At 43.4% G+C, this 26611-nt stretch overlaps 1 protein-coding gene across 2 annotated transcripts in view; it reads left to right on the top strand.

Moving 5' to 3' along the window:
- The window catches only part of LOC110503574 (leucine-rich repeat and fibronectin type III domain-containing protein 1-like protein), a 116409-nt gene that overhangs the window by 77264 nt on the left and 12534 nt on the right, over window positions 1–26611 (top strand). The window contains exons 4-6 of one of the 2 annotated variants that reach the window (XM_036961479.2): window positions 12541–12664; window positions 12902–12980; window positions 13193–15066. In XM_036961479.2, the coding sequence (XP_036817374.1) occupies window positions 12541–12562 (22 nt within the window). In that variant the 3' untranslated portion in view covers window positions 12563–12664; window positions 12902–12980; window positions 13193–15066. Of the gene's footprint in view, window positions 1–12540; window positions 12665–12901; window positions 12981–13192; window positions 15067–24496; window positions 25174–26273; window positions 26393–26611 lie in introns of those variants that run through there. The other variant, XM_021581973.3, reaches the window with a different exon arrangement.

Genomic DNA, 26611 nt, shown 5'->3' with positions numbered 1-26611 from the left:
CCGACAGTGCAGTTCAAGGAAGAGTTAAGAAAAGTATTTACCAAATAAACTAAAGTAAAAACGTGTCAAATAAAAATAACGATGCTAAATACAGGGGGTACCGGTACCGAGTCAATGTGCGGGTACAGGTTAGTTAAGGTCATTTGTACATGTAGGTAGGGGTGAAGTGACTATGCATAGATAATAAACAGTGAGTAGCAGCAGTGTAAAAAACAGTTGGGGCGGAGGGGTGTCAATGTAAATAATCCGGTGGCCATTTGATTAATGCCCTCCTCTCACATGTCAATGGCCAAAAAATAAAATGAGACTATGAAAGGAAGGCTTTTGACAGTATTGGGACACGGCCTCCGCCATTCCTCTGATGTCGGTGAGTGATTGACAGTTTATATCAGACGGATGAGGCTTGAAGCACACGGGACCGGCTGTGAGGTCCGTCAAGGGCCCGCTGTATATTTGCTGGCACAGTCACTCGGGCGGTGCCCATCGATGCCATTGATGGTGTCTCCATGCGGGGTGTCACCAGGAATCAGTTGGACCCAGCTGGACATTTGGCAATAGTCACTCCTCCTCAATTCCCCTTAACGCCTCTACTTTACAGGACTGTGGGACGCGCCGACTCCTCCGAGCTCCTCTCAGTCTCAGTCCCGCTCTGTGATGCGCGCCCCCCCCCCGGTGAGTAAAGGCCCCACCGCAATAGAATGGCACCGTTGCACATGCACATTCATGCTCTACTTTTTAAGTCCCCTCTGCTTGAGGTTCTATTAGGGATGGGTGGAAGAGCACTGTAGGTGGAGACGGTGAAAGAAGGAAAGAAGGGAAGAAGCGAAGAGAAAGATTTGAGGGAGCAGACATTTTGTCGCTGTGATTTTTACACCACTGGTGGTTTTAATACTTTGTGACGACTAATGAGCTCGCCAATCCACTCACTTGACGGTTTTATACCGGAGTGGTTCATCAGTATACATGCAACTTGCATCGCCTGTTTATTTGGGGCCTTTTCGTTGGCCCCTCTGAGCTGACATTTCTGGGTTGCGACAAAGCCAATCCCACTGGGCACACGCTGGTTGAATCAATTGAACCGACGCTGAATGGACGTTTGGGCCCAGTGGGATCATTTGTTATGCAAACGCGTGTCTACTTGAAGTGTACCTGCGATGTCTCTCAGACAGTCCTTATAAGGACTATATATAGTCGAAACAAATAAAAACACGAAATCATAGGGATTCTTCTAAACAAAGGCTTGGCAAAGCAGGATGCGTGGCGCGGAACAGAGCGTGGCATAAGTGAATTCCCCGAATTATGGTTTTGATAAGACTTGTTGCCCACACCCGATTTTTGAACGTGACAGGTAATTTCCTTTTGGTGTTGTACATGACATGTTCACGGCATTGCCTCGTGAGAAATCAAAATAGAATCAAACCGAAGAGCATTACGTTGCTGTACACAGCTTCTCCCGAGCAACGGGTTATACCCTCAACGTGGCTGTCTCACTGTGCACGATTGGTGCAGCATAACACCTGTACAGAGAATGATAGATAAAGGTTAACTAGTTCCCTCGGTTTTGGCCGAGGGAACGAGCCGGCCAACCTTGGTTCTTTTGTCAACGACTCTGCACATTACAGTCTTCGGTGTTATGTTTCATTGGAACTAACCTCCAAACTGGCATGGGCAGCAAAGCTTAAAGGATGACTCATCAGGTTCACATAGTATTGGCTCTCGCATGGAGATCTCGAATAGAGATCCAAGAAAGAGAATGTTGTGGCCTGCCTTTCGACAGCATATTTCAACAAAGAATGGCAACATAACACACATTTTTTTTCTGTCATCAGATGCCAATAACTGTATAACATGAACCGTTGTGTAAGATGTCGATGGGAAAACACGCCTTTGTATAAATCGACTCTCGAAGATTTGAGTCAAAACACACAAATGTGTTTAAAAGCAAAAGGGACCATATGTCCACATCAGTCGATTGAACTGATGAAATGAAACGAACAAAAAGGCTGTGAAATCTCTATTAGACAATAGCTGTTGGTTGTAAGGCCTGCCAATCCAAATGAAACCAGGTGCTGTGTTGAGCATGTTGAGGTGGGACAGATGATTATCCCAACCTGCTCTTCCTCGTCCGCCTACCAACCGGAAACGCTTTATTCAAGGTTACACCCCATGGTGGCATTTTTAAGTTATTTACAGCCTGGAAAAGATGTTGGGGATTCTGATAGGCTGCCATCACGTGCGATATCTCATTTGGATGCGTCCACCGTGCTGAAGCTTTCAGCTAGTGTTTGTGAGATCACACATAATATGCTCATCTGCACATAACCATGTGCACTACACTTATGCTCGTTGTGCAAGCCAATCTCTCACACACACACACACACACTGCTCTTCAAAGTACCATACCACGTCTGACTCTAAATCTATAAGCTTAGCCTTAGAAGTGTTCCTTCTTCCTCTGTGTTGCTCACATTTTCTATGGCTGGCCTCTTAGAATCCGGTGATGTTCCCCTTTTTCCAGGTTTATACATCTTAGTGTATTCTCCTCACGTATGCCTCTGTTGGAAAGGGCAGCGAGGGGACGATTGGCTTTATCCCCTACCAGAAGACCCAGACATGAACCAATCTGGGTGTCTCATCTCCGCCCCCCCAAAAAACTCAACTCCCTAAATGTACACAGGCCTGGTTCTCTGCATGCTACCATGGCTGCATATCAATTACGTGACGATCACGTTGCTGTGGAATAAATAATAGATGACTCTCTGGAAAGAGATTGTAACGAGGTTTATGACGAGACTGCAGAGGGATCAAGTGTTTTAGCTCAACACGAAATGAGCTGGAAATGTGGACCGATTCCTTTGACTTCTCATGTGGGCAATAGAGGATATTTTCAATTTGAAGCCAGACCTTTTATCTCACGTGGTACTATGAGCTTAACCAAGGCCACGCATGGAGATGAGGAAGTGCAGCATGTCATTAGGCTCCAAGTAATAGTTCTGGAAGCTGCACTTCCTCAGAGGTGATTGGCAGACGGTTAATGTGCGAACTGGGAGATAGCATGGAGAAGAGACTCTCCCCTCCAAAACCCCAACATGTAGCAGAAAATAGCCTAGATATATAGTCTTCCCCTCCAAGCCAGTAACTCCCCCATCTTAAATGATTGATGGTATGATTAGCATGACTCTCCTTGCCGGAAGGCTGCAGGGAGTGTACTATGTGGTAAGATGACCCATAACCCTAAAACCACACACTGGTATCCCTGTTTCAACTCTGGAATGATCCAATTATGTCCTGAACTTAAGTTAAAAACATTTAAAAAAAAAGGAATGTTGTGTCATGGTCCGGGTTACAAAGGCAGGGCATATTACTGGAAACTTTCGAGGTTTTACCAGTAAACTACCAGCATTATGGTATCTTTCATGGATTCTACGTAATCTATCACAAAATATCTATGCACTTCAGAATATCAGAAGTGTGTGTAATTATCCCTGGCTCTCTGTGCGGCCTTATCACATGCGATTTAATAAGATGATTTTCAAAGAAAAAATAGGACAAAGCTGTAAAACATTATCCTAAATACAAACCATCAACTTAATTAATACCCGTTGGTGTTTAATATGAGGGCTGCAGCATTAAATAGCCTTCATATGATATTTTTTTTACTATGCCAATATGTATTTGTTGTCAATGTTTTGGCGTCAAACTGGTAACAGCTGTGAAAATAATTCAATAGTTGGGCGAGTTAGAAGGAATTGAAAATAATGCCATTCTTGATCCTTTCTTCATTAATTAGGCTATTTGCAAGTATACATTACAGAACTTACAATAGATTCCCATAGATTTTCTGTTAATGACCAAAATCACTCAAGATTCTGGTAACTTTGGTAAATTACGGGTAGCTTTGTAACCCCAGTCATGGTATGTTTTTATCAATCAATGGGAGAATGTGTGAGCAGTGTGTTTCTCCCCAATTCTTCTACCGAGTCTTGCCTGTAGTTAGTTCACCCACAACTCATGCCTTCCTTATTTAATTTGTTTGTAATTCTCTACTAATATGTGTGCACGCACACACACACATGGCATTACGCACTTACTTAACCATTAGGCTATTGTCTCTTAATTAAATTATTCACTTACTATTAACTAATTGGATAACACCCCCTAGCATCAACTGGGCATTCACACAAGTACCAAAAACCTGCTTCAATGACTGCCAATTGTACTCAAGCCATGAAAAATAATGAATGAATTCAAGGGCGACAGTTCAAAGACGCCACTTGGCTCTAGCTGGTTACATGGGCTTGAGTGAGGCCCTTTTTGTACTGCACAGTCACCGCAGCACTTTTCCCTTTGTCCTCCTCTGGTCCAAATCCAGCCGAGCTCAGCGAAAGGCCCTGTCACCTCCCCAGGCCCATAATCATGTGCTAATCCCCGGCGTCTTGCTCAGAGTTATCATCATCCTCCCCATGCCCCAGATCAATTTTTAATCATGGGCGTTGACACGCCACCTCCTCCATCCCTGAGAGTGTGTCGATTAATTAAGCAGACAGACACGCGACAGCCGTAGCGATAACGAGGGAGGGAGGCGCTGGCCCCAGTTAGTTATTTTTTTAACGGCAGCCGCCGACGGGCCACTCCTGTTGTAAAGGAGTTAATGCAGCGGAATGTAAGAGAGACGCTGGTCGAGTTACCTATTGGTGGATGTCATAACGGAGGTCTACGCCATTGAATGAGGAGGATGGGTCGAGGTGTATTGATGCACCGGAAATGATGGGCGATAAGGCCATGCCTTTTTCATTACCCTTTAGTAATATGAACACTCGCCCTGTTTCGGTGTCTTCATGAACGTCCACCCACGCGTGTGTGAATGCATGCCCACACACACACACACACACACACACACACACACACACACACACACACAGTCGCATGCGCTCTCTCTCTTTCTCGCCCTCGCTCACGCGCTCTCTCATAAGCGCACACACAAACACAAGCCATCCAATTGTCCTCCATGGGATTTTAAAACTATTTGCATTGTATCGTAGGTCAATGCTATTACGTTTTGGATGCTGTTGTGGTGAATTGAATAGACAATCTAATTTGTTTTGGGGGAAAACTCTGCAGGACTCATTTGACTACTTCGACCAAACGAAGCATTACACTAATTTGGTTAGCGGGAATGTTATACGAAGTACGCACCTGCTCTTTTAAGTTACAATCCAGAGCAGAAACAGTTTGATACGTAGGAAGCACACAAGCCGCCTGCACTGTGAAGTCATACAAAAACAAATGAACTTTTTAAGCTGACTTTGTCCACTTCTCCTCTCCCAGAAAGTGTCCCACAATGATTTTCAGGGAGTTTTTCCAAGCAGATTTCATTCGTGAAATACTCAATTTAACTAAGCCAATGTACAATCCCGCTTGTGAGAGGACCACTGATAGTAAATCCATTATATGCTCTTGGGGTGTTTCTTCTCAAAGTCTGTGGCTAAGCCCCTTAGTGATTGTGGATGACTGGGATTTCTCTGCAAGGCATTAAGGTGTTCTGAGCCCCACACTCCCTACACCCTCTTTCAGCTCAAAGCCACTTCATGTAATCGGGCAGATTTGAGGAAGCCACTTGCAGTGCCATATTTATCCCCCAATTCATCAAATCTATCGATTCGCAACTCGTCCATAGAGAGAGGTGTACTGTCGTTGTGTTTTATGTGTCTGTGCAGCTCCTACTGTAGCTCTGACGTTGTACAGTTACGTCTCATTGTCTGGAAACAACGAGAGATAAATAGTCTCCATCTTGTGGCTCTGCTAAAATGTATGGGCAGTTTGAGATGGCTAGAAGGATTTGGTTTTGGGACACTAGGTTTTGTCTGGTGAACATGCACATCATAAGACTGAGTGGTGGCAGGAGTGTGTACCATGGGTTGAGGGCAGCCTAGCAGGGAGTCTCTCTGCCATGTGTAAAGTGATGGGCCACTTATATAGCCTAAGCCAGATGGCCAACAGTGTAAGTGGGCTGAACTAGCCCTGTGTGCCACCTGAGGACCCAACAGAGGGAAGCAGATGCTCCGGACGATTGTGTGTGTGCGTCGGTGTGTGAGTGGATGTGGGTGTGTGTGTGGCACATACAAAAAAATACCTTCTCTGACTCTCTCTCACATTCACACACACACACACACACATAAAACATTGGGGAAGAGTAGAAATGTAGTAACTGCAAGTGCTACTGGACCCAGTGTGACTCAGGTGCTGCAAAGATCATGTCCTGACTTCAACCAAGGGTGGTCACGTGGCTTCTTGCCAACTACTGGTAAAATATTTGCCTTTTATTTGCCATGACTCATGTCATGTGACAAGGTTAGAGGGCTTTTGGAGGGAGTGTGATGTTTTTCTCCGGAGCAGGGCGCCTCTCAAAGGAATGATCAGTGGGGCAGCGTAGAGGCGGATCAAATTAAATAGATTCTTAGTGTTTGTAACGCCCGCCGTTTGGTGAGACGTAGACCCGACGGCAATGGTGTGACTGAGGATACCCTGTCTGTCTTGTTGAGCTTTGACACAGAGTGTCTACCTTGATAAGGTCAGGTTGGGTTATATTTGCTATTCTGTGAGGGCCTATGTTCCGAACCCCCTACATTGCATTTTAAGTTTTCCCCAAATTGTGCAACACAGCATTTAGTCTGCCAGAAAGCCACACGAAGAAGCTCACAGGTTAGAGGTCATTCAAGTGCAAGATGGCGCAAGAAGATGCACATTAAACTCCTCCCTCCAATATCTACTGCCACCCTTTATGGTTTATCCTACAGTTGCATCCATGTTAACATTTTGTTGTTTCATAACCAGATGTTATGTTGTTACATTTTGTGAAATGCTATGGTAGCTACAGTGGGGAGAACAAGTATTTGATACACTGCCAATTTTGCATGTTTTCCTATTTACAATGCATGTAGAGGTCTGTAACTGTGAGATACGGAATCTAAAACAAAAATCCAGAAAATCACATTGTATGATTTTTAATTAATTAATTAATGTTTTATTGCATGACATAAGCATTTGATCACCTACCAACCAGTAAGAATTCCGGCTCTCACAGACCTGTTAGTTTTTCTTTAAGAAGCCCTCCTGTTCTCCACTCATTACCTGTATTAACTGCACCTGTTTGAACTCGTTACCTGTATAAAAGACACCTGTCCACACACTCAATCAAACAGACTCCAACCTCTCCACAATGGCCAAGACCAGAGAGCTGTGTAAGGACATCAGGGATAGAATTGTAGACCTGCACAAGGCTGGGATGGGCTACAGGACAATAGGCAAGCAGCTTGGTGAGAAGGCAACAACTGTTGGCGCAATTATTATAAAATGGAAGAAGTTCAAGATGACGATCAATCACCCTCGGTCTGGGGCTCCATGCAAGATCTCACCACGTGGGGCATCAACGATCATGAGGAAGGTGAGGGATCAGCACAGAACTACACGGCAGGACCTGGTCAATGACCTGAAGAGAGCTGGGACCACAGTCTCAAAGAAAACCATTAGTAACACACTACGCCGTCATGGATTAAAATCCTGCAGCGCACGCAAGGTCCCCCTGCTCAAGCCAGCGCATGTCCAGGCCCATCTGGATGATCCAGAAGAGGAATGGGAGAAGGTCATGTGGTCATCTCTAGGAGACAGAACGCGTCTCCTTCCTGAGCGGTATGACGGCTGCGTGGTCCCATGGTGTTTATACTTGCGTACTATTGTTTGTACAGATGAACGTGGTACCTTCAGGCGTTTGTAAAGTTCTTGAGTTCTTGACTGATTCTATTGATTTTCCCATGATGTCAAGCAAAGAGGCACTGAGTTTGAAGGTAGGGCTTGAAATATTGACTCCAATAGGAGGTGGAGACATGACAAAGACATAATTTTCTGGAATTTTCCAAGCTGTTTAAAGGCACAGTCAACTTCGTGTATGTAAACTTCTGACCCACTGGAATTGTGATACATTGAATTATAAGTGAAATAATCTGCCTGTAAACAATTGTTGGGAAAATGACACCAAGTAGACGCCCTAACCGACTGCAAGTCATTTTTTGTGAAGACCCCTGGCGCTGGGTCAGAACATTAACATGCATCGCTTGCTGTACGGTTTTGGAGATATACCTTCTCTTTCATATCAGCCAGAAATAATGTTTTTTTAAAAAAACTAAAGGTTAAATGAATACACACCTTTTTATATGGTTAATGTTCCCACACGACAATGTCTCCCATGTTGCAGCGTGAGTTTACGGACGAGAGACGGGAGACAGAGGGACCAGCTGTGCTAATTTGCTATCTCGCATGCGCCGAACACCTGTGTGCAACTGAAGGCCATCAGAAGCGTGTTTTCACTGAAAAATACTGTCGGCTGCAACCGTGATAAAGCCGATTTAAAACAGTGTACAATAAGTGTATATATTTGTGAAATTATTTTAAGTTTCTAGAACCGTATCAAAATTGAGAGGTTTTATGTTTCTGGGGCTGTATCCTCCCATCTCTCTGATATAATGTGTAGAAGTGTACCATGTTCACCATCTGTTTTATTGTTAAATGATGACACTACTTTAGACCCATCTGCCAGACAGCGACGTATTTGTCTGGCTGGATTAACAGCAGTCAAGAAGACGACAGCCTCACGTTGGCAGGCTCCGCATTCGTTAAACAGACAACAGTGGGTGCTACCATTCATTTACATTATAAACATAGAAATATCTGTAGCACGAATACATTGGCCGGGTGAGAGAAACAGATCTGCTCTTGCATCAGCATATGACTGTAAAAAAAGACTGCTATCGTGAACCGCTAATGTAACTTTGGGTTTTTGGGAGTCCTGTGGGATGGGAACTGTATGTTTTCTTCGATCTTGTCGCTTGCTTCTTTGTCTATGTGTTCCTGTCTTGTGTACCTTACTAGAAACAATGGGTTAAAAAACATTCAATCACAAAAAGAACAGACACGTTAGTCGTGTATGTTAGTTACATATTAAAGAGATTGTTTTAATGCCGTTGTTCATCACATAATTCAGGGTCTGATGTGTTTACCCAGCCTAATGGCATGTACATAAAGCTTCCTCACTAACTCGCGAAGCGAGGATAGCCAAATGCATTGTCAGCAGGGTCTCTTGCATGCGGTACGGCACACACAGACTTTAATTGCATAAATGCGCCCTCTTAGCATGACCGCCTACAGCGATTGCAGAGAGGAAAGATACATTACTTTTATTCCCTCTGTTGTTCTTAATCTCTCATCCCGCCGGTATGTACTGTATTCTCCATTTTATCAGCTACCGCACACTTAGCACTAACACAAATGTCCTCCTCTTCCAGTGGAATAAAAGCCGGAGATAAGTGTTTTTATTTTACTCTACCTGCCGGGTGTATATATATTATGCGATATCGACGGCGCACAGATGACAATGGATCTGATCAACTTTATTCAGGGAGTTTTCATATGGTGGTAAGGTGATTGCAGGTGATGGTTCGGCTGTTGATGGTGACAACCAGAAGCAGGAAATAGATGACGGGCTTGAAAGTAATGACTGACGTCAGTGATGACATTGTTGGCTTCTATAATTAGGATGATGGCCATGACAATTACAGGAACCTATCCCAAAGCAATACCAGCCTGCTCTGACTCGCTCTGACTTGCTCAGAGTCTGGCAAACGATCCTGCGATTCTCCCCTCCGTATCGGTAACATGTCTGTCCGTGGCAGGTGACGACTCTCCGTCCTCTGCACCATTCCACATTAGCGGGGGGGGGTGGAGAGTTAACTCTTATCAGCGTGGGCTGAGCCCGCAGGACCACAGCATTCTCAGGCCACAGATGATTCACATGGCGGGAGGGGAGGAGTGACACTGGCAGATGGGCAGCAACACACATCCAACCACACATCTCACCCAGATCCCCCAATCTTAAAATTGGCACAAGCACCACCCTTGCCTCTGCCAAAGTCTCTTACTGAAACCAATGTACGCTTTTGTCTTTCAAGTTTGTGTGCCATTGTCATCGCAATCCAACCCACGTAGCCCTTTCTCATGGTCTACTGTGCCAGTCTGCTCTATGGCCGTGGGTTCCGTGTGTTTGTCACTGAGGGGGTTTCTTTAATTCCCTCAAATTAGTCTGGCTCCCCCTGTGAAGATACGAGGCCACACTGTTTACCTGAAGCTAAAATGATCTCACATCCTCCACGTGGGGATTTGTTATCTCTTCCTCTTCCATAAAGACAATGAATTATCCCATCCCTACACCGCGGCGGTTGAAGGCAGCGTTGCGCTGGGAATATGAATAACTCCTAATGTTGGGGCACTGATACGCCATCAAAACTCTATTCAACCTGCCTGTGATTCTCACCCAGTTCATTTTAGCGAGACTGACTGTTGTCGGCTCTATAGAGGTTGTTTTTTTCTGTTTTTTTTGTGGGTGATGGCGAATGACAGTCTCTCATCTGGGGATAAATGCTGAATGGAATCGTCTCGCTGTTAATTTGGGTAGATTGTGGGATCTCAAGGCTGTTGCAGTGGTTTCACGGGTCTCTGATGTTTATCATTGGCTGGCTGGTTGGTTGGTTGCATCGCGGCGTCGTGACAATGGTTGAGTTCGTATTGTGTGCCCCGGGTAGGGAGAGTTTGCTCATTATAGACCATTCCATTGGTCCTTAATTGAAATCTTCAGCCACCCGAAGCACCGAGCCATGCAAAACGACCTCCACCACTGATTCATCGAAGGCTACATGGGGAATGGGCATTCCATTGGATCACTATACAGTATCTCTGGTGCTTTTATCTTCTGGTACACACTAAAGGAATTTATAATAGATGCTTAAACTGCACTGGGAAAAGGACACATGACTATTATGAGGGTAGTACAGATGCCACATTAACATTCGGTAATACCTTGGATAGCTATTTACTGCAGTTTGACGATTTGAGAGTGTGTGTTTAAGACGTACGCGGTATCTGTGTGTTTTACAGATTAGGTGAATGCTGGAGAGTCATAGATAGTCTCCTGGAGGGTCATGGATGAGATCTCGTTAGAAATTATAGCATGTGTGGATAGAAATGGTAGCATGCTGAATAGCCGGTAGAGAGAATGACAAAATAACTGTTTAGGCTCATATACAATAACATAGCATTCGCACACCTACCATCTGCATGGCCAGGGGACTCTGACACCCCAATCTGAGCCAGACCTTCAGAACCAGGTTGCAGGGCAAAGGTCAACATACAGCCATTTTGTGCTGAGTGCTTAGGGAAATTAATTATTCAGACAAGTACATTTTCTAACCATTCATATTTATTCCTATTTACCTGAAGTGCATGGTGTAGAGCTTGAAGAGCCCTGTTGTTGACCCCTGTTGAGCATTGCTCATCATATGATGCAGAGCTGAAGCGCTCACTCTGATTAGCATGGTGGGGAAACCTAGCGTGGTTTATAGTGCTTCCTCTCCACCAGGTAGAGGGCACTGAGGTTAGACCATGAATAAATGATGAAATAATTGCTGTCTGTTTTGAGAGGATGGTCATGCCTGTCCTGCGTGCTGGCTCAGGCAGGCAGTCCTTAGGTGTGTTCTGTATTGGCTAATCTTTCGTGGACAGATTCACACGTGAACAGCGAGAATCCATCAAGACTCATGTCACGTCATGTGAAATGCCATGTTTGACATTAGCACCCCCCCCCCCCCCCCAAACAATAATATGTAGTGCAGATATGTATCAATGTGATGTGTCACTTTTTTATTTGACGTTGGGAAATCGGAGATAACATCGATGCCGCTTAGCCAGTGACCAGCTCTCGAACACTGAGCCATTGACTGCACCAGGTGGCTGTATAATGAGTGGGTTGCTCTTTGACAATAAGACACCGGACTGTCTACATCCATAACGTTTTGAACCTAGAAGAAGACTGAGAGACAGGAGTAGGCAAGAAGGAGTCGAAGGGATTGGCAAGAAGAATGTTGAGTTGTCCTGAAAAGCATGGTAAGCTAACGTTAAGGAGTGAGTGTCAAGCCAGCTACAGTAGCTAGCTAGCTTGTTGGTTATCTAGTTAGCTAGCTAACTTGTTGCGTTTTACAGCCAGAGTCTTTCAGTTTTACACATAGCTGGTTGCAGTAGATGATAAACTAAACTGCCATTATCAAACAATTTATCTATTATCTAGCTACCGACGGTAAGACGTAAAGCAAGAATCGTGGCATGTGTCAAAAGCAATGCATGTTGACAAGCTAATTTCTTCCAACATCACCATCTTTGAGGCAGTTTGTTGAAACCCAATTTGGCAGCCAATCACAGGCATCTAAGTTTACTAACTACAGTCAAATAAGGAGGAGCATGATGTTGTGATGGAATAAATTGAGGTAGCAATTGTTCGTGAGCTGGACCTTGTGCCATAATATAATTTGATTGGATGGCATGCCATATTTTTTTTAAATCAGCTCTATTGTTGTCATTTACAGACATGAATCATGAAATAGGCAAACTAATACATGAACCCTAAATGCAGGCACCATTTTCTTTTGTTAATCTCTTCAGGTTTGTCGTCTGTTTTCTTTGAGCCTGGTGGAGATAGATGCCACCATTCTACAAGGCAGGACATTGTATCTGCATCCAGGTTGAGGTTTGCTACCAGCAGGAACATAGAACAAACACTTTGTCAGTAAGTCATAATATTGTTTTTCTTTGAATTGCATGATGCTGTTTCAGTATCAAGAGTACTAATACTCAACTCATATAAGTGGAGAAGCCCTGTACACCATACACCTGTATAATCCTGGAGTAACTCCCTGTCAGAGAGACTGTGATTCCAGGGTTTAGGAAGAATGCCCTGGGCCAGTGGGAGGTCAGGGGTGAGGACTGTATTTCAAGCACACTCACTACCTCCGTCTCTCTCCAGTTACCATAGCGACAGAATGGTCCAAGGACCTCCAGAGCCCGCTGACCAACTACCTGAGATCTCTCCAAAGCACATAGAAGTAAGCTCCACTCGTAGCAGTACACTTGATTCACTCTGTAAATCTCCTTCACTGTGGCAGTCTGCCGGTGTGATAGCATAGCATATTGTCCTGGGCCACTGGTTGGGATTGGATTTAATGTACTCACTCAAACGCATGCTCTCTCCTCCCTGTAAAAGTTTCCCAGACTTTTATTTAAAAAAAATAACATGTGTCCATCCCTCTGTCCCCAGGCGAGTCTTCTGGGCTATGGAACTCTAGAGCAGCACATCTAAAGACCTGCCACCCTGTTGTCAGCTATCCACAAACAGTTCCCTGAGGAAGGATGCAACTAAGTAACTAACCATTTAATGGCCTAATTTTGGGGGTGACCAAATGCAATAAAGTTTTGTATAAACAACTCATTTTCATTTTTCAATTGATAGATTGCAAACGCACTTTTTCAGAGCATGTTTGGCATACATGGTCTTTATTAAATTGTTTTACTTTACTGTGGTAAGAGCAAAGAGCTTGTGATTCAAAAGAGAGAATACATGTTTATTTATGTATTTCAGACACATCACACAGGCATGTCAACTAAAATAGACTTTATATCCCAGTCATGGTCAAATCAACTAAGTCAGTGCTATTGCCCATAGTTCTTCCCATAAATTGTAGTGGTTACATACGATACATGGTGATGGAATAGCTGTGAGAGAGAGACTGTTGCTGTGCACCCAGCTTATTTTCTAGAAGCCTAGCTCCAGTCCACTTAGCTAGGCTAAGGTGAACTCAACTCAGACTGATGATGGGAATTAACATGTTATACGGTTGAAGACTTAGGTTGGAGTCATTAAAACTTGTTTTTCAACCACTCCACACATTTCTTGTTAGTCGTTTAGGACATCTACTTGGTGCATGACACAAGTAATTTTTCCAACAATTGTTTACAGACAGATTGTTTCACTTATAATTCCCTGTATCACAATTCCAGTGGGTCAGAAGTTTACATACACAAAGTTGACTGTGCCTTTAAACAGCTTGGAAAAATCCATACAATGATGTCATGGCTTTAGAAGCTTCTGATAGGGTAATTGACATAATTTGAGTCAATTGGTGGTGTACCTGTGGATGTATTTCAAGGCCTACCTTCAAACTCAGTGCCTCTTTGCTTGACATCATGGGGGAAAAAATGAAAATAATCAGCCAAGACCTCAGAAAAAACTTGTAGACCTCCACAAGTCTGGTTCATCCTTGGTAGCAATTTCCAAACGCCTGAAGGTACCACGTTCATCTGTAAAAATATAAAAAAAATATGCAAGGAAAACACCATGGGACCATACAGCCGTCATGGTCCCATGGTTCTATATCCATAGTAAAACTAATCCTATATCGACATAACCTGAAAGCCCGCTCAGCAACGACAAAGCCGCTGCTCCAAAACCACCATAAAAAAAGCCAGACTATGGTTTGCAACTGCACATGGGGACAAAGATCGTACTTTTTGGAGAAATGTCCTCTGGTCTGATGAAACAATAATAGAACTGTTTGGTCATAATGACCATTGTTATGTTTGGAGGGAAAAGGGGGGAGGGGCTTGCAAGCCGAAGAACACCATCCCAACCGTGAAGCACGGGGGTGGCAGCATCATGTTGTGGGGGTGCTTTGCTGCAGGAGGGACTGGTGCACTTCACAAAATAGATGGCATCATGAGAAGGAAAATTATGTGGATATTTTGAAGCAACATCTCAAGGCATCAGTCAGGAAGTTAAAGCTTGGTCGCAAATGGGTCTTCCAAATGAACAACAACCCCAAGCATACTTCCAAAGTTGTGGCAAAATGGCTTGAGGACAGCAAAGTCAAGGTATTCCATCCCAAAGCCCGGACCTCAACCCTATAGAAAATTTGTGGGCAGAACTGAAAAAGCGTGTGCGAGCAAGGAGGCCTACGAATCTGACTCCGTTACACCAGCTCTGTTAGGAGGAATGGGCCAAAATTTACCCAACTGTCGGAAGCTTGTGGAAGGCTACCCAAAACGTTTGACCCAAATTAAACTATTTAAAGGCAATGCTACCAAAAACTAATTGAGTGTATGTAAAAAAGCTGAAATAAATCATTCTCTCTGCTATTATTCTGACATTTCACATTCTTAAAATAAAGTGGTGATCCTAACTGGCCTAAAACAGGGATTTTTTCCTGGGATTAAATGTCAGGAATTGTGAAAAGTGAGTTTAAATATATTTGGCGTAAGGTGTATGTAAACATCCAACTTCATCTGTGTATGTATATTTATATATTTATAGACAAATATGATTACACTCAAATATACTAATTGAGAAACTACATTTTTTGAAACAATATGTATAATCTGTGTTAATGATATCATAAATAGGACTGGTGGAGTTGTCAAACTTGCTGTTAACAAAAATATATGGAAATGTCTGCTCTACTCAAAATTACAACCAACTAATTGCAGAATTACCACAAATGGAAGGGGAGAAAGTTGTCTTGTCTGTCGGCCCTGCATTAAAGACCAAAATTGTGATAAATAAAAAAAGTATAACAGTTCCATTTAAGGACAAAAAATTGACAGCTGTGTCAAATCGATCGCAAAATAGTTGGGAAGAAATTTCCGATTTCCCTATTCTATGGCACATGGTTTATAAACTGATACCCAAAACAGTGCCGGATTCAAACTTAAGAGTTTTTCTATTTAAATTATTATACAAAATTCTTGCAAGCAATAGAATGTTATATACAGTAAATGGGGGAGACAACAATCCCAGCTCTGCAGCTTTTCCTGCGAAGAGATCACTTGTTTTGGTACTGTCCATACATATGTAGCTTGTTCACAGGTACAGAAAAGGCTAAAGAATTGCAACATTTACCTGGAGATAACGCTAGCAATGCCAGGTGAATTAAAAAGGCATAGTCAATCAATTAATAACACAATAATACTCTTACCAAAAATATATATATATATTTAATTTACAATATGTAGTATCTGTCAGAATAAGAAGGTTCAGAACTTTTGTGAAACATCACAGCACAGTTGAAAAATATGCCTAAATAGATTTAAAAACTGGATAGTGTTCAGAAATAGATGGGAGGGGTTGAGTGGAGCTGAAGGATGGCACTAAAAACAAGCAAAATATACAAATGTAAACTATACTGTGTCCTTAAATGTATATATAGTATGTATAAGATGGAAGTAGAAGCCTAAGAGTTGTTGTCCATTAGTTTACTCCAATTAGGGGAGGGATGGTAGGGTTAGGGGAAAATATAAAGTACCAGTCAAAAGTTTGGACACATCTCCTCTTTCAATGGTTTTTCTTTATTTTTACTATTTTCTACATTGTAGAATAATTGTGAAGACATCAAAACTATGAAATAACACACATGGAATCATGTATTAACCAAAAAAGTGTTAACAAATCAAAATATATTTCATATTTGAGATTCTTCAAAGTAGCCACCCTTTGCCTTGACGACAGCTTTGCACACTCTTGGCATTCTCTCAACCAGCTTCACCTGGAATTATTTTCCAGCAGTGTTGAAGAAGTTCCCACATATGCTGAGCACTTGTTGGCTGCTTCTCCTTAACTCTGCGGTCCAACTCATCCCAAACCATCTCAATTGGGTTGAGTTTGGGTGATTGTGGAAGCCAGGTCATCTGATGCAGCACTCCATCGCTCTCCTTGGTCAAATAGCCTTTACACAGCCTGGAGGCGTGTTTTGGGTCATTGTACTGTTGGAAATAATGATAATCCCTCTAAGCGCAAAGCAGATGGGATGGCATGTTGCTGCAGAATGCTGTGGTAGCCATACTGGCCAAGTGGGCCTTGAATTCTAAATTAATCACTGACATTGTCACCAGCATAGCACCCCAACACCATCACACCTCCTCCTCCATGCTTCACGGTGGGAACCACACATGCGGAGATCTTCCGTTCACCTACTCTGTGTCACACAAAAGACAGCTGTTGGAACCAAAAATCTCAACTTTGGACTCATCAGACAGAAGGACATATTTCTACTGGTCTAATGTCCATTGCTCGTGTTTCATGGCCCAAGCAAGTGTCTTCTTATTGGTTTCCTTTAGTAGTGGTTTCTTTGCAGCAATTCGACCATGAAGGCCTGATTCATACGGTGTCCTCTGAGCAGTTGATGTTGAGATGTGTTTATTACTTGAACTCTGTGAAACATTTATTTGGGCTGCAATTTCTGAGGCTGATAGCTCTAATGAACTTATCCTCTGCAGCAGAGATAACTCTGGGTCGTCCTTTCCTGTGGTGGTCCTCATGAGAGCCAGTTTCATCATAGCGCTTGATGGTTTTTGCGACTGCACTTGAAGAAACTTTAAAAGTTCTTGAAATTTTCCGGATTGACTGACCTTCATGTCGGACTGTCATTTCTCTTTGCTTATTTGAGCTGTTCTTACCATAATATGGACATGGTCTTTTACCAAACCGGGCTGTCTTCTGTATACCACCCCTACCCTACCAGAATACAGTATATACTGTACATACAGTGGGGAGAAAAAATTTTTTTTTGTCAGCCACCAATTGTGCAAGTTCTCCCACTTAAAAAGAGGCCTGTAATTTTCATCATAAGTACACTTCAACTATGACAGACAAAATGAGAAAATATATGTCTTCCATTTCCTAATAATTGCTCCCACAGTTGATTTCTTCAAACCAAGCTGCTTACCTATTGCAGATTCAGTCTTCCCAGCCTGGTGCAGGTCTACAATTTTGTTTCTGGTGTCCTTTGACAGCTCTTTGGTCTTGGCCATAGTGGAGTTTGGAGTGTGACTGTTTGACGTTGTGGACAGGTGTATTTTATACTGATAACAAGTTCAATCAGGTGCCATTAATACAGGTAACGAGTGGAGGACAGAGGAGCCTCTTAAAGAAGTAGTTACAGGTCTGAGAGCCAGAAATCTTGCTTGTTTGAAGGTGACCAAATACTTATTTTCCACCATAATTTGCAAATAAATTCATTAAAAATCCTACAATGTGATTTTCTGGATTTTGTGTGTACATACGATGAATAAGTGTACATACGATGAAAATTACAGGCCTCTCTCATCTTTTTAAGTGGGAGAACTTGCACAATTGGTGGCTGACTATTTTTTGCCCCACTGTATGTAATACATGACATTATATATATATACTATATATATACATTATATATATATATATATATAATGTATGGTGGATTGGAAGTGATGCAGACAATTACATTGAGGTCACAATCTATCTGCAATATTAAAGCTGAACTACCCCCTAAAAAAAACTGTTAGCCAACTTTCCGTCCAGCAGTTTCAATCTAGCAAACTAGTTAATGCCATTTTCTCAACTTCATCAATCAAATGGATAGTTAGCAAATATATTTTTTGGGCTGCCTGATACAGCTGGCCAGTTGATAGTAATGTAGGATGAATGATACAGCTGGCAAGCCGCGAGTTCATCTGAAATGTATACTCACCGATACGCACTTTGCCCACTGCCAGTCCTATCAACCGCTTGCTGAACATGCTTGCTTGTAGAAATGTTCTCCAAACATCACTTGGTGTGTGTTTCCAGTTGGCAAGCATGCGAAATCGTCCCCTTTGCTAGTCAAACATTTTAAGCATAACTGTTGCTGTGGCTTAAACGACGGGATAGAATGGACACTGCTGAAATTGAAATAGCTGGGTTGAAAACATCCTCACTCACTTCTTCCATGTTTACTGCTTCGCGTGTGTCCACCCGGATCATAAACACAGTTGAAATTAGCACAAGGGAGGGGGTTGGCCCGAGAGTTTACTTTTGCGAGGGAGGAGACTTCCCTTTCTTCCTTCACACAAAATAAATCACAATTTCACAACACATTCCTCCCAGAAGTTAAACTCTTAAGGATCCGCCCCTTTTTTTCAATTTTCGCCTAAAATTATATTCCCAAATCGAACTTCCTGTAACTTAGGCATTGAAGCAAGGATATGCATATTCTTGGTACCATTTGAAAGGAAACACTTTGAAGTTTCTGGAAATGTGAAATGAATGTAGGAGAATATAACACATTCGATCTGGTAAAAGAGAATACAAAGAAAAAAAAACAGATTAAAAAATAATTATTTGAAATGCAAGAGAAAGATGTATTATTCCAGCCCAGGCACAATTTAGATTTTGGCAACTAGATGGCAGCAGTGTATGTGCAACATTTTAGACTGATCCAAAGAACCACTGCATTTCAAAATGTTGTATCAAGCCTGCCCAAATGTGCCTTTTCAAGTTCATCCCTGTGCACTCTCCTCAAACAATAGCATGGTATTATTTCACTGTAATAGCTCCTGCAAATTGGACAGTGCGGTTAGATTAACAATAATTTAAGCTTTCTGCCAATATCAGATATGTGTCAGTATATCAATACTACCTGGGAAATGTTCTTGTTACTTACAACCTCATGCTAATCGCATAAGCCTACGTTAGCTCAACGGTCCGGTGGGGGACCCACCGATCCTGATTAAACGGGAAGTGTCAACTTTCCCCTGCCTGATCCTCACCACAGTGGATGCCATTCAACATCGATAATGCATCAGACCCCTGCTTACAGGTGAATGGGGAGCTTGGCAGGCAGTAGTGGGCACTGCCTTCTCTGCAGATTTTATTTATGACCTGCTTCCTCACCAAACAGGACCTTTTTGTCCTACATACCACATTGTGGGCAGGATTCGATCTGTGCTAAGGATCAGGAGGGGAGAGGCCTAGTTCATCAGTGAATTGGATAGAGGCTCTACCACCCACAGACTGATTGTACCTGGCTGTGCTCTTCGTCCTGGGGCCCAGGGGCAGTGTTTCACTGATGCTGTGAGTGGAATGAATAATGGGGCGTGGCACAGAGTCTCTGTGAAAACCAGGCCTGTCGGCACAATACAGTCCCCTTTCATGCTGTTAGAGAAGCTGGCAGGCAGCTGTGTCTAACTATGTGTGTGAGCGTGCGTGTGTTCATGGATGCGTGCGTGCACCTGTGCGTTTTTATGTATGCGCCGGGTATGTGCGTACCCTTGAGAGCAGCGGCACCAACAGTATTTCATGCTTCCCTCTTTTATCAAACAACTTCTATTTAAATCATTGACTCAACTGTATCAAATTGATGTTTGTATCTCAGTGGAAATGCAGCCTGATGCGTTGAAATTTAAGAATACATTTGTGTTTATGTGTTAGTGTTCCTAATCTGTCCCCAAACAGTGCTTCTCGGTGACCCCAGGCTGGCTAAGAAAATACCAGGGAAAAATAAGTTCAGCCCCATGAATCCAACATTTTTATCCTCAAACTGTGTCAAACTTTGCTTAACTCAACAATACTTGAGAAGTGTATTTTTTATTGTCACTCTTTAATTGAATTCACCTCTGGCTTGTCTATTATCCCAACCTGGTATGAGTAATCCTGTCAAGCTCATTTATTTAACAAAGAGCATTAAATATTTCCCATCTGAATTTCATTCTGGGGCCGCTTGACGTACTTGATATGAATGGGACTGCACAAGAGAGTCAGAGAAATGAAATTGACTGTCACTTATCCTCAACCTTGCTTTTGGAAAAGCCCATTTGGGGAATTATAATAAAAAAACTGCAACCTTGGGGGGGGGGGGGGGGGGGGAGAGAGAGAGAGAGAGAGAGAGAGCACAATGATTCAAAGTTGCATGCTCCACTCACCACCACCCCCCACCCCCTTCCCCCTCAGTCAATGGGGGTTCATTAGTAACCTAGTCGTCAGGTGTGCCTGAGACTAGAGCTAGCTCTGATAATTGTATAAATAAATAAGTTAGGCATACACACCTCACTAGTGATATGCCTTAAATCTCCGCTACATCCCCGATACACCATCATCCACATAGCATAATCCCCCAGTGTTTTCTCCGCCGGACTGCACGCCAATCATTCAGGAAATGATACAGTGCATCCGAGCAGATGGGATTATGTGGGAAGGACATTTTGTGTTCCTCTTGGGAAAACAGAGATTTTAGTAAGCGCTACTACCAATATTATGACATTTTGAACAATAGTGTATGTTACTGATAGAAAGATGGCACCTGTAGCACACATAAACTATCACCTCTCTAAAGAGTCCAGACAGAGTACAGTATATAGAAATAATTTCATTACCTCCTGTCTACGCAATCAAGACTTCTCTTACTACGGGTCGATGTTTGATACCATATGTTGTTGAGAGGATGCATGTGTGGTGCATTTGAAATCAGCGTATTAGGAAATTGTGTTTGAACGCCTACTAAATAAACAGATGTATCAATATTAGTGATCCGCGTGTGCGTTTTGAGATCAACAAGCGGATTGTCGTAGGTATTTACCAAAAAAAAAGCAGCGTTCCATTTCAAGCTCCACTCATCTCATCAGGCTCTTCATTTAGAGGTGTCAATCAGTCTCGTGACGATTGGAAAAAGCAAAAACAACTAGCAGTTTCATTTCTCTGCCCTAAAATTCCCCACAGAGAGAATCATTTCCTCCCCTATTCACAATTGGCACCCGGCTTTCATTGCGGAGTCATTTCATTTTGGGGGGTATCTGCCGCAAGGGTGTTTCAGGAATCAGTCTCCCTGCATCGCTCCAATACCTCCTTTTTCAATTGATTTTTGTAACTGTTTTGTTATGTCGTCCTTGCCCCCAACACATAAAGTGTCTCATGTCCGATAGCCTATTCCAGAGCCACCACGTCCATGATAAGTCCTATAATAAACCAAAGCACAGAAACACCAGATAAAGGTCCTCTGCACAGCCCAGATCAAGGCGACTTTGTTCGGCATTGTGCTATAATGAATCTCCGTAAAGGCAGTCTGGATGTCATCCCTATTCGCAGAGAGAGAGAGAGAGAGAGAGAGAGAGACTCTGGGCTCCCAGTCAAATTAACAGGCAAAGGTGAGGCAAATGAGAGGACTTCAAAGCACCTTTAAAGTGGTTAGACGGAGAGAACCTCCCTCTCCCCTGCCACGCTTTTAATAGGATCCAGGATTGAGATCCCGCCAGCTACTCTCTTCTGCACGGTCATCTTCTTTTTTTCCCTGCAGACCATAAAATTAACTATTAAAGGAGAGAGAGGAAGAGAAAGAGACAGAGAGACACAGAGAGCGAGGGAGAGAGTGGGACACAGAGACCGAGATGGAGAGAGAGAGGAAAAAAAGAGTGCAGACTCGTGGGCCAATTTTCCATGAACCTAGTTGGATTAGGATAATGCTTCCTCTTAACAGGTGCTCTCTTTTTAGTAGTCAATAGGTTGGAGGAGTTACCCAAGCCAAACGGCCACCTCAGGGGACCCGCAATTAATAAACACCGTCTTTCAACAGGAATACACTCAACCAATTCCCTGCCCAACGTAAGTGCGATATTGAGAACGTTGACCAAGATAAATGGAAGCATGCTAAGGGAGCTGAACCCTATTTATGTTCTTCTATTGTTCAATCCCCATTGAGGTGATGTGTTGTATTGTCATGAAAACCCATAAGGCCTTTGTACTACATGTGAACGAGGAAATCCCTTGGACTCAGATTTCATTGTAGCCAAGAGCATCTGTAAGAGCATTAGCTACAATGACTCTTGGGAGAAAAAAAAAGAGGGGGTCAAGACCAAGGCTGAGGTGAACCTTTCATAACCTTGCGATTTGCATGTCACTTCTCTAGCTGGTGCTGGATTGGACAAGACTCTAGAAAAAGATGCAAAGATAATCAGGGTGAATAAAGATTAGGAAGGGGTTGCAGTGGCAGTAATAACATTTCAGGTCGTATGCCGGGGTTACGATTATTGTTATTTCCCCCCATGTAATTCATTTTGTCAATTCACATCAATTCATTCATTTTCGTGTCTGCACTAGATCATTCGGAAGTCGGCGCAAACTACTCCCGAGAATACTTCCTATTTAATTACTGTGTCAATATGTCTGGTTTGCATAACAGATTTCTCCGCTAATATAAAATGTATTTGACCAATGAAAATGACATTTCCATTATTATATTTACAATTTATTGTTAAACTTTCCAACCAGAAAAGTTTGAATATTTCTTGGTTTATAATGAAAAGAGGTGCTAATGATCCCAAGCACCTTGTGATTTAACACTGTACTGAGCCATGCACATTCTCAGTCACTGTGTCCCGGGGGAGGACTTTCCGGGACGGACAGCTCAGTACTGTAGTCACTTGAGTCAATTGAGGGTGAGGTCCTAGCCTAAATCATCCATTCTCTCAACACTGTCAACAATATAGGGTGAACATTCAATTATTGTCATTTCTTTTGCCATGTCCAGGAGAGTTTTCTTAATTTACACCAAGTGTTCTACTGTGTTCTGCCTCAAGCAAGGTGGCTTAATGAGATGATACTGGGCGTTGTTTACAAACTCAGCTTTTTGAACTGTTGATGTGAATTTAAATGTCAAGACTTGTTAGCCAGTTAGTGATACACACACACCATGAAAATGGGAGATTTGGAAGCTTTTGGGAGTTATGCAAAATGGGGACTGACATTAAATCACAGCTCAAGATGTCGCTGGCATCCCTTTGTGTACAGATGATCCACTGCTCACTTACACTGTCGGAAATCACACACATGACCACACACTGTCACGGTGCCTTTCAAGGGTCGACACTACTGTACAGTCTTGCCAAGTTTGTAGATTCTGTCACAACAGTCTGCATATTGTTGTCATTGCAAAGGTCTGATTCGCCAGACTATTATGACAGGGAACGGTGTCGGGCCAAGGACTGCGTAGTTTTATTTCCTCTTTCTTCATAGTTTTTCTGACCCTGCTGTACAGCTGCGTGAATGGGACACGGAAATGGACATAATCTGGAAAAGTGGAGCGTTCCTGATAAATTGAGTCCAATCATATCAAATCCTTTCAGTTTCGTGCTGAAAGGGGTGATTGTAAGAATGAAAAGATACGGTACCAAAAGGAAAAGAGGAAATTGCTCGTGTTGGAGGAGCATACAGTATCTCCTGATGCTGATAGGTTCTACAGTGCTTCTGAAGCCTACATGCACCATATTATCTGGTAGTATTGGCACCTATTGGACACGTGCTTTACTCCTTGGATGGACATTGATCTCAATATGGTCTTTCTCTACAAACTCATTGGACCAGGGTTAGATAGGACCTTTACACTGATTACTTTCACCCACAATACATTCCATGTTATACATTTCTGGTAAATCCATTGTTATGGACCTTTTTAATATAGATTTTTAGGTTAGTCATTTTTGACGGTCCCACTAGTAAGCCCAATAGGCTGTAACAGTTCGGTCGCACCTCAAAACAAGGGGTGTACCATAACGCTATTATAATACTGTGGAAAAATGTCTTAAGATTTAAAAAAGTATGTCTTAGCGGTCTATTTGAACCATCCATATCCATTCTCATAGCCCTATAGACAAGTCTACTTTTTAACACAACTTTTCTTTACCCAGAATGAATCATCTCATCAAAATATTCCCCATCTACAGATTATTAGTTCCTTGTATATACCATGTTCATCATCAATCCTAAGACATGTTTCTCTCTCTTAATCAATAGAATGATCCCGTCTACCAGTCAGGACTTCCTGGTGCGTGACCTGGTGTCAGGGCGCGAGTACGACCTGTGTGTCCTGGCGGTGTACGACGACGGCATCACCTCGTTGACGGCCACGCGGCAGGTGGGCTGCGTCCAGTTCATCACGGAGACCGAGTACAGCCAGTGCCAGGCCCTCCACAGCCAGTTCCTGGGCGGCACCATGATCATCATTATTGGTGGCATCATCGTGGCCTCCGTGCTCGTCTTCATCATCATCCTCATGATCCGCTACAAGGTCTACAGCCACCAGGGCATGGACACAGGCAAGGTGGGCACCCTGGCCAACATCCGTGCCCAGACCAATGGAGGACAGGCTGGGGGACAGGTGTCCCACTCTGGGTCTAAAGTTACAGAGAGTCAGGAGGAGCAGCAGGATCATGCCTTTGCTGGGGTGGGAGTGGGACCAGGGACAGGGTTAGGGGGGTGTGTGAGTGGAGTGGCATCGCCTAATGCCACCCTAAAGAACTCTAACACCATGGCGCTGGTGGTTGACTGTGAGAAGGCGGTGCAGATCTCAGACATGACTGCTGAGGACCTGCTGTCGCCAAGTAAGAGGCGTCACTCCAGGACTGCCTTTGAGATGAAGAGGAGAGCCTCCCTCACACCCAGAGAGGCCACCATCGTCGATGTGGGGGGAAGTAAGTACTTGAGAGAGTGAGACAGATACAGATAGAGAGGCAGATACAAATGATTGTGATTGGGGTGAATGAGAGAGTGACCCAATTTTTCATCATTTTCAATGTGGTATCTCTATGGCATGTCTGAAACAACTGGCATGTAATTCATTTGTGTTCCTTCTGTGACCTACAGTAGGTATCGGCAGCTAGATCCCTGCCACTGAACATGAACCCATAGCATAGCCCAACCCAGCACACCTCATTGCATCACATAAAATGGCAGTTCAGAGACATGTAATTGCTAAGAACAGGGCCATTCAGCTGATTCAATGGGCCACAGCCAGATATATTTTAAAGAACCTCGCCAGAGTGAGAAACTTGGATACATTGTTCCAATTGGATAATTGCACTTTCTGAATGAATGGCCATGGATTTCCAGAGCCATGGTCTTGTAAATCACTAAATCAATATGGTGAATTAAATCAGGGTCAGGGAGAGACAAGGCCCTCTCTTTCAATTCCGTCAATCACCCATGTCAGCTACAACATTGATTTTAGTGGAAAGTAAGGGGCATAATGAACCAAAATGATCCATTTAGGCTGAGGATAATTTTGTCAATGAAAACGATTGAATATGGCTGCCCTTGAACCTGACCAAAACCTTTGCAGTGGGCAACCACATTCTCAAAGTCATTGCTGTGTAAATGCACACTTTGCACTGCAACGCACATATATTCATTCTGAAAAGGTGCTGCAGTGAACAATCACGCTATACACTTACATTCTGTAATCATTCGGTAAAATCACAATTTACTTCCACCAGTAGAATCCTATCGGACACACAACCCGTAAGTGCAAGGCTACCATGTGATCTGAGTCACTTTGCCCGGATTCCAAATCAGATCTGTGCCAAAAACCTGTGGAGCTGCCCTGTGTGAAACAAAATGGTGCCAATTTGGTACAGTTGACACCGGGCCATGAATCACATTCCCGCAGCCATGTCCGCAGGCTCCCTGCTGTGTCCCTGAGACGAGGGGTGATGAACGCACCGCACCGCGTCCAGCTTGGCTGTCACTAACTCTAGCCGCCTCATCCCTCACCTCTATTTGTCTCTCCCACCAGACACGCCAGCGCCCGTGGCCGCCGACGACGACAAGAGGGCTCACCGAGACTGGAGTGACTTTAAAATTTGATGACTTCTTCTGCTTCTTCGGGCGAGAAGCAGCCATCAACCTCCAAGAGTAATGGTTCCCTTCTTTCCCTGTTCCTCTCCATTCATCTACTTGAGAGAAGAATATGAGGGGGGGGGGGGGCTTTAGTGTAAGAGATGGAGAGATGGCCGTGTCGGAGAGAAAATGTCACTTAGTCAGAGCTAACATATTGCTAGCCACGTTACTGCCAGAGACCTCCCTCAGGATTTGGTTCCTATACATATGGCATATTCAGCGAGACTAATTGCA

Source organism: Oncorhynchus mykiss, chromosome 24, assembly GCF_057628025.1.
Source record: "Oncorhynchus mykiss isolate SJ-2025 chromosome 24, ASM5762802v1, whole genome shotgun sequence".
Classification (NCBI taxonomy): Eukaryota; Metazoa; Chordata; class Actinopteri; order Salmoniformes; family Salmonidae; genus Oncorhynchus; species Oncorhynchus mykiss.
This window is presented reverse-complemented; position numbering and strand designations above follow the sequence as displayed.